Genomic DNA, 9,778 nt, shown 5'->3' with positions numbered 1-9,778 from the left:
TGAAAAATACAGATGAGTGGAGAGCATAAGTAGGCTTGGGAGGGGTGGTAGCTGGTTACCCGGTTCTTTGTTAGAGGCTTTTAAAAAACAGCATATCTGCCTGTTTTGTGCTACGACAGAAACATTTTTCCTCTGGGATAGGATACCTGGAGAAACATAAGGACTCTGTTCCTACATCTACATCTACACAGATACTCTGAAAATCACGTTTAAGTGCCTGGCAGAGGGTTCATCGAACCACGTTCATAATTCTATATTATTCCAGTCTCGCATTGCGCCCGGAAAAAACGAACTGTAGTGTCCACTAGGCGATTTTTACGGACACTGTGCGTGCAATGCATATAAAAAACGTGAATAAAATAAAACAAATAAGACTTAAAAGGCAGTTGTGAAGAACTGTACAATTAATGTTTACAAAAAACTGTAACGTAAACACTCTGATGAGAAAAAGACCTTATCGCTGATAATTAACATCGCAGCAAAAATATATTGAAATAAAATATTTATATCTTTGTGTAACTATATATAAGATGAACAAAACAAATCGATCTTCTTCTGCTTCCTTCGTTATATGGAGATTGTGTGTAGCGCTTAAGGCTTGCAGATGTTGTTATTGTTTTCTCTTCTAGACGATGTTAAGGTGTGTATGCAAATTATTGCTTAAAATACATGTATAAAAATAGCTCATGTTATTATTTCAAGATAATGCAAGTACCTCATCTAAATGTTTCACTTGAAGACAGAGATTAATTAGTATTTTTCAGCTGCTACGACGCCCAAAAGCCGTTATCGCTGACTGGCAATAATTGGTCGCCATTACGCATCAGATTTAAATATTATGTTATTTTGCAATTTTTATTCATAGCAGAGGCTACGAAATCATTTCAAATCCTTATTTAATTCGAGTTTGAATATTTCAGTAATTCAAATTTGCGAGAGGTCAGATATTTTCAGCGATACCATTTTGGGCAGATAGGTGAATTCTGGCCTGGACTTTATTTCGTAAAATTGTAAACTCGTAGGGAGCCTGGCGCTCATCTAAAATAAAATCAAACATTTATTTTTATCTTACAATGTTCTTACCTATGCAATGAAAATAATTAATGTTAAATTCTCGTTATACGTGGTTTAAAGTGTGGAAACGTCATAGAACACCTAGCTTCTTCTAGTTGTTCGCCGAACTGAGGCCGTTATGAAGTACAGAGGCGGTGTTACACAGTATTTCCATGATTTATTCTGCGGCTAACTGATACTTGTTCAGCATGCTCAATTTATGAAGCGAAATTCTGTTTATCCGGGACATGCATGGGTAAACACTGAACATCCGAGAAGGAAATGTTTTATTACAAAAAAGTACAAATAGGTAAAATACAGTGCAATCATACATATTTCATACGAATGTAAACATAACAGGAAAGCACGTGGAGCTACATCTTATGAGCTCCTAAACAATAATGAAAGACAAGCATTTACATGCGTCAGAGACAAGCACCTACAGAGTCCAGCTCCCAAAATGATGTGAGAATTGTTTATGGGAGAACGAAACAGCATTTCTCTCATTCAGACTATTCAACAACTCCCAACTGTGCATTATGCCCTTACTTTTCATTCTCGAGTGCAGTTCCATTGTCAAGATGGTCCAGTTAATGAAAAATGATGTCGAGAGCACTTACAGTTGGAACTTCTTCTGGCTCTCTAAGTGAAATGAGTTAATGGAATGAAATCTGTGATAATGAAAAAACTCTTTTAATAAGCAAGCTTTATAGTTCACTCGTGAAATATTAATCTGCAGGATGTTTCACGTAGTAACAGCACTAGTAGCTACAGGATAATTTTTGAAATGTGATGGTGATCTATGCGGTGGTGTATGAGGCGATGTTTACATGTGTGCAGTTAGAGTACTATCCTAGTGAATAATTGGAAGCTGTGTTCTTTACGATTCAAGATACTCTAGACGTCGCGAATGGCAATGAATGGTGCTGATAGTTCGTGATATGTGGACCAGTAGCAAAGCGTGATCGATGAAGTGACGTGATGAAGAAACCGATGAATTGTGTACATGAATACTGTTTACAGGGATGGCAATCTTCTTTATACAGATTATTAAGCCTAAGCCTTGTATGCAAAAATACATGAACATCTAATCTATGTCTACTCTGATGAGCTGCTGTACAAAGATGGTTAGTTATAAAATTCTATGATCGTGAAACGACATGAGGAACACAAATGCCAGTTAATAATCACTACCATAACTCTCCTGGGAATGAAAAGGTTACACATACTTCCGAATATGAAGCCTTATCCATAGTTTAATATACTTTCCCGGATTATTATTTTTTTATCTGAATGGACTTAATAAAAAGCAGAAAAAGATTATTTTAGGACACATAACCAGGTACCTTTAATGACGCGCATGAATGATAAGTGGCAATGAATGGTGTAAGCGATATGTGACAATAAAATTCAGTCTTAGTTTAAACCGTTAAGATAGTTCACTCACTTTTGTGATTGAATGAGGTTCATAGTTCCTCACAAAATCTAGCGATGATGGACAATGTGACAGTTAGGTGCAGGTGAGTGCATGGTTTGTGAGGTTAATTCTGCCCGATGAATGGATACTGCGATGCTATTTGACTTGGATATGTACATGATACAGTGGCAACTTCAGAATATGTGTTGGGTGACCGATGCACAGTTGATATAGCCGAGACTGTTCGCCTGGTAGTTAACACAAGAAAACAGATTCTTGCAAGTTTGTGTCTTCCGCCGTTTTGACACACTGTGTAGTAAAAAGTAAACAGTATTTTACAGAGAAGATTCACCTTTGCTACGAATATCCTCCGTAAAGCTTGGATTATTTATTAGCGCCACTGTAATTGACAATAAATTTCACACATCCCACTTTTATGCACTATCAAAGAATCTCATGGTTTTTGGCTAGCGTTGTATGTAAGCATGATGCTGCAATGAATGATGGATTATGAAGCCCAACTCCCTATTTGCAAGCAACAAGCATTGTATGATTAGTTAGTTTGTATGATTAGTTAGTTTGTATGATTAGTTAGTTTGTGGCGATACGAGATAACAACAGCGTGATGTGTGAGTTGATTGTGGATTATGAGCAAAGGCATTACTCTACATATGAGATGTTTCGTTTCAAGGTTTGCAGATTGGAAATGTAGCTATGATGGTTGGCCCCTGTTCTCACACTTACCATAGTAAGACACTAAAATATGTTAATTGTTGAGACTTCTAATTGTTTAGGTCCTGAATACACAGTTATTGTCAGGAATGCAGTTTGGACATGGTGATGTGGCATGGCTAGAGCAAATGTTATTGCGAAGTATATGATTGTAGAATTAGAAATGGTATACGACAGGTGATGTGAACTCGGGATTTCGATACATAATCTTCCACCAGTGGTGTAGGACACAACACAAGTAACATGTTTTCCTGAGTCTCTTGATTGGTGAACCCATTTGAGATAGCTGTTCAGTTTTCACATGGTCACCGTAGCACTTGTGTCTTCCAAAAACACTGTCGGCCCTAACAATCGATTGTGATTTGATAATGTGGATGAGTGGAGCAAATGCTATGATGAGACATATGATTGTGGAGTTAAAAGTGACATATGATAAGTGAAGTGAAGCCAGTGACAAATAGATTAGGACACGACACAAATAACATATTTTCCTGAAGCACCTTGCTTGGTGTACCCAGTTATAGTGACTGGCCAGTTATTCATTTGGTGAACACAGCACTGGTATCAGTCGCCAATGCTACCACATATACCAATGGACTCTCGGGATTTTGTGCCCTTATAGGCTTGTAATGCACAGTAGTGTTGCGTGAAGGGAAGCATTTTGGAACTGAGCTGGGCCCTTGATGGGAGACCCCAGTGGGGGACCACTGTGACCTTAAGCACCCTGGCGGTAGTGGCTGAAGCTGACCCCCCTGCCCGGGTGCCTCAGGGTGGGGGCCTGGATGGGCACAAAACCGCTCTGGCTCTGCTGCTGCTGCTGCTTGGCTGGAGGGGCGGCCGTGGATTTGACGTGCGCACTCTTCAGGTGCTGCTGCACCTGCTGCTGTGCAAGCGCGTTGTAGTCGGGCTTGGCCTGCTGCTGCAGCTGCTGTTGCAGTTGCTGCTGTTGCAGCTGCTGCTGTTGCAGCTGTTGCTGCTGCAGCTGCTGCTGTTGCAGGAGAGCGCTGTAGTCGTATTGCACCTGCTGCTGCTGGGGCTGCTGGTACTGCTGCAGCTGCTCCGGGGAGATGTAGAACTGCTGCTGAGCCGCAGCTGCAGGGGCAGCTGCTGGAACCTGCACACAGAGCACAGCTGTAGTCTGTCCCGTGCCCAACTTAATTACGAGGGCTATTCGGAAAATGAAGCCAGATCAGGTGCGAAATGGAAACCACAGTGAAAATCGGATGACGCTTTTTAGAGATGTGTTAGGCAGTGTACTAGTATGCCCGTGGATTGTGTCAATTTACTCTTTTCAGTTCTGAGCACACAGTGAGCATGTAAAGATGCGTAGAAAATAGTGTCTCCCGCCAAGTACGAGGGTCTGACAAAAAAATTCGTCTGCTGTCATATAGCCCAAATAACATGCGTTTCCTTCTCCTAACAGTTCTCAGCCACAGTCTTCAGGTACAATGAATACGCTCCTGCAATGTTTTCGATGGGAAATGTTTGATCACCCACCATACATCCCAGAACTGGCTACCCCTGAGTTTTATCTCTGCTCACAAGAACCGCCGGCTATGCAGGCAACATTTTGGCACAGACATGGAGTTGCAGAATAGCTTACAGTATTGGGGTAAAGCACAGGCGGCTATCTTCTTTTAGAAGGGTATTGGAAGTTCGTACAACGCTACAACAAATGTCTAAGTTGGACAGACAACTATGTAGAGAAGGAACTGGATGTTGTAGCTAACTATTCTTTTTTTTACAATGTACTAATATCTAAATAATAATTTGTCTATGGGATAGAAGGAGTTGTCCAGAAGAAATGATATGTGATTAGATTTAAAAGTTGCTTTGCTACTTGTCATACATTTTATGTTATTGGACAATGACAAATTTCTTTTCTTTCTATATGTACTGAGCCACTGACAACTTTAAGAGTGCATAATGAAGCTTTGTTCTTCTTATAGTGTTATAGATATGGGCATCAATTGTCTTGTCAAATTGTGATTGATTACGTAAGATGAACTTCAACTTGTGAATGTACAGGATGTCTGTCCTAAGAGTTGTCACGCGCTTTTTCTCTGACGTTTCGACAGATACCTGCGATTTCGCATTTGCAATGTATAGATGCAGTCGGTCGAAACAAATATTGCTCGTTGCGGTACCGGCTGCAATCCAGTCGGCCACACTTTCAAATACGAGCGCCGCCAGTTTACACCGCCGAGTTTTCAACAGCCACCACTGCGGCACGGCGGCGCTGCTTGCCACGAACGATTATGCCGCTGCCAATCAGATGCAGGCATCCCCTCTCCAGAGCTCCAGCAGCACGTCTACTTAAGCTCGAACATCCATCCACTTAGCCCATTTTGTGAGTTTGCCAGTTGAATAACATTTACTGGGGCTAACGATCGGCTGACTGATTTGTAAGCCTTCGGTATCTCTCTATGTTTCAACAGTCAAAGCTACTGTTAGCAACGGATGCTGCAACCATAGCAGCAAAGTTATTTTTTTTTTCTATTTGATACCAGATGTAGAATAAATTAATATCTGAATTCTCTGTTCATGAACAGCATCATTTCCTTCCTCCTGCCTCCACTAAAGAACCATACAGCATGAAGTTATAAGACTTGTTTCATGTGACATCCAGTTTCAACAGTATACATATGATTGTCTTTTGGGACAAGCAACATTACTTTAAAAGCGCAGTTTTAGGCACCCATTTGACAGAACGGCCCCAAAGTAGTCTAGTGTGATATTCAGTTTAGTGATATGTGCTAACAGGGATGGTAAACCACCATGGAATAACCAGTACTCCAACGGCGACTGATCAGCGCTGTCGCAGGGCGGTAGCAGGCAGTGTTCGGCAGGGGAGCACTTCAGTCGCTAGTGGAGTACTGGTTATTCATTCTTGTTTTACTGACAATGTTAGTACATGCCACTAAACCGAATATCACACTAGACTACTTTGGGACCCCTCTGTCAAATGGGCACTTAAAACTGCGCTTTAGAAGTCCTTTTATTGGGAACAGGAAGCGATTCAGCGCTTCCCGTTGCCATTAGGTGTCGCATGGAGCAATATTTGTCTAGGCTGACTCCAGCTGCTTATTCCACAAATGAGACTGCAAATATTTGCTGAAACAGCAGAGGAAATGCGCTCGACGCCTCTTAGGAGAGACTGCGGGTATACTACTCGTGTCTGTTACAAAGGTGAGATTACAACGCTTAACTCCTTCAAATGGCATCGACAAGATGACTGCAGGTGAATACTACACATTATTCTTACTGCTTGCTTTTTTGCAGTGCTTTATTTCTAAATGATGAGATACCACAAAAAATTATTTACTAATATATTATGGAGTGAAAATATGCAACATACATTATGAGTTTGAGATGTTTATTACAAACACTAGCACTTATAAGAACAGGAAAAGTAACTGAATTTTTTGAGCAACTTAGCAAAATACTTTTATCAGTTCAAGTTTTCATCAATATGTACACCCAAAACTTTGGAGCATTGTACTCAGTTTATTAACTGCTGTTCATGTTCTACACTAACTATTAGTGTCACTCTGTTTCTTATACAGAACTGAAATAGAGTGTTTTCTCAAAATTCAGGGAAATTCATTTTCATAGAACCACTTAATAATTCTATGAAAAGTACCATTACCAATTTCTTCTGTTGCGTAATCTCTAATGTGATACATAGTAACACTGGTATCTTCTGCAAAAAGTACCAAACGTGTTTGGTGAATGTTAAGTGAGGTCATTCACATAAATAAGGAATGAACTGAGTGTTGTGTAGCTACTGTGAATCTTGCGTTGCTACTGTAGGCAAATTCCTGAGTGAGGAGGTTTACCATTGTCAATCGTTTGGCTGTTTTGGGTTGTATCCCTTGAGTACAATATCAGTGGGTCACAAGTGGAATCGCTCAACCCATACAAATTCACATGTCCTCGTAGGAATATGAAATGGAAAAATCACATAGGCTCAGTCATAGGCAAAGTAGGGAGCAAACTGGTTCATTCATAGAATACTGGGTAAATGCAATCAATATACAAGTCACTGCTGAAGATTGCTCACAAAGCACTCGTTTGACCCATTCTAGGATAACGCTCAAGTCTTTGGGGCCCATACCAAACAAGAGTAACAGGGGAAAATGAACGTACTTACGGTTACAGGCTGGTTTCACCTATGGGAGAGCGCCATGGTGAAGAAGCCTAACTGGCAGACACTTGAAGAAAGTCTTCTTCCAAAGATTAAAAAAACAGCTTTAACTAAGGAATCTAGGAATATACTCCAGCTCGCAGCATTCCAGATTAATTACAGCGTGCACAGAAGTGTTTAAGCAATCAATCGTATCGCTCTTCATAAATGATTGGAGACGAAAGAAACCCTAAATATGGTAAAATGAGAAGCTCACTCTGCCAAACCGTTCACATTGATTTACAGAATACTGGTGTGGATGTAAATGAGTAAGCTGAACCCAGCCTGGAGAAATAGGCTGCTCTTCCCAAGTAGCATTTAGACCACAGATTACCATAAACAGTGTCACATCCCCTCACTCCCAGGGCACTGGCACACAGATTATCAGAAGCTTTATCCCACCTCCTGTCCTACCATATAAGCCAAATATTGGTGACGAAAAATTCTTTTACACTCGAGGTTCAAACCGGAAAGAATCTTTCTCAAATGAAAGCGTAATAATGTATTGATAAGAGATGGAGGTAAAGTATTAAATGATGACACTAGGTAACCAAAGTTATGAATCAGAATTTTTCAAGTATTGCAGAGAATTTATAACAAAAATTCCCAGGAACAGATAAAACACCTGTAAAGAAGTATTTACTGAGTATAATGATGGGATTACCAACCATAGCGCACGAAGTATCAATAAGTGCGTATACACAGCATACAAGTTCCCTTAGGAAAACTAGTTAACGATTCATTCCCACTAGGAAACTTTGCAGACTATTTAAAATAAACAAGAGTTGTGCCTGTTCTAAAGAAAGGTAATGCAGAAAACCTAGAGAACCGTGAAGACCAATTTTGTTGCAGTCATCATTCTAAAAAATACAAGTATATATTATGAAAGGTATGTTAAGAAATTACTTGAATAAAGATAACTCCGTAAGTACATTAAACATTTGTAGAAATAAGAATCAACCGTAGTAAAATTTTCAAAAGTGCTACTTGATTCTCTTGACGAGATTGAGTGTCTCACGTGCATATTCTTAGAACTGCACATGATTTTTGATACTCTTGGCCATAAGATTGTACAGAATAATATACAATCTTTAGGAACAGGACGTGCAGCTAATAACTGATTTTGATCAAATGTAGCATACAGGGTACAAAGTGTGAACCTAACATAAACCTCAAACTGTTAGTGAAACACTTGCGAAAATCAATACAGATTAATATAGGAGTTCTTCAGGATAGCACATTATGATCAATATCGTTCCCGTATGCATAATTCACTTTCTGAATAATTGACGTCATGGGCACAATTTTTCTTTGTGGCGATAGTAACATTGCACATCTACTTGACTCATTACAAGTGCTTCGTGAAAGCATTGGACTGCATAAACAATTTTTTTATTATGAAATAACATTTTTTGCTGCCTGGCAGGATTTTCCTTCATTCATATCCTCTGCGACGCATTTAGGGAAATAATACCCGTTCTAAAGGAAGGTTTTGGTGTGTTATGGTATTTCTGCGTGATGGTTGCGATGTGTAGAGCGAAAGTTTCTTCATTGTTCTCGTACCTATACTGTTACGTAAAGACGTGAATTTTTGTAACTTTTATAATGTATCTCTCTCTATGGTGAATGACAAATTAGGAAATATGTATAACGGATTTCTTGTTCTTTTCTTATGCCGAAACACTCGCGTATTAAGCATCAATCACACGACTTATAGTTCACAAACACATTGAAAAAAGAAACGTTCAGTAACAAAGAATGAAAAAGGAATCTTACATATTGTTAACGAAGATACGACGTTACAGACAGTTAACAGAGTCAGTGCACTGTTCTAGAGTGCCGACTGTATTTATCATATTTAATATAAATCATTATTTGATTATATATTAGATACAAGTGCGTTTATAAGTACTGGGTGATCAAAAAATCAGTATAAATTTTAAAACTTAATGAACCACGGAAATAATGTAGATAGAGAGGTAAAAATTGAAACACATGCTTGGAATGACATGGGTTTTTATTAGAACAAAAAAAAAACACCTTCTGGAACGTACGATGTTTATGAAAGATGGCGCTCCACCACATATTGTTAGATGCGTGAAAGATCTCTTGCGCACGTCGTTTGGTGATGATCGTGTGCTCAGCCGCCACTTTCGTCATGCTTGACCTCCCAGGTCCCCAGACCTCAGACTGTGCGATTATTGGCTTTGGGGTTACCTGAAGTCGCAAGTGTATCGTGATCGACCGACATCTCTAGGGATGCTGAAAGACAACATCTGACGCCAATGCCTCACCATAACTCTGGACACGCTTTACAGTGCTGTTCATAACATCATTCCTCGACTACAGCAATTGTTGAGGAATGATGGTGGACATATTGAGCATTTGCT

General features: G+C 39.7%; 1 protein-coding gene across 1 annotated transcript in view; it reads right to left on the bottom strand.

The window, feature by feature from the left end:
- Window positions 1-1,323: 1,323 nt before the first annotated feature.
- LOC124716996 (putative uncharacterized protein DDB_G0271606) overlaps window positions 1,324-9,778 on the bottom strand; it is a 45,306-nt gene continuing 36,851 nt past the window's right edge. The window contains exon 5 of the mRNA XM_047243621.1: window positions 1,324-4,316. Coding sequence (XP_047099577.1) covers window positions 3,918-4,316 — 399 coding nt within the window. The 3' untranslated portion in view covers window positions 1,324-3,917. The remainder of the gene's footprint in view (window positions 4,317-9,778) is intronic.

The sequence above is a fragment of the Schistocerca piceifrons genome, chromosome 9 (genome assembly GCF_021461385.2).
Source record: "Schistocerca piceifrons isolate TAMUIC-IGC-003096 chromosome 9, iqSchPice1.1, whole genome shotgun sequence".
NCBI classification, from domain to species: Eukaryota; Metazoa; Arthropoda; class Insecta; order Orthoptera; family Acrididae; genus Schistocerca; species Schistocerca piceifrons.
Note: the sequence above shows the minus strand (reverse complement) of the source record. Positions and strands in the feature narration are given on the sequence as shown.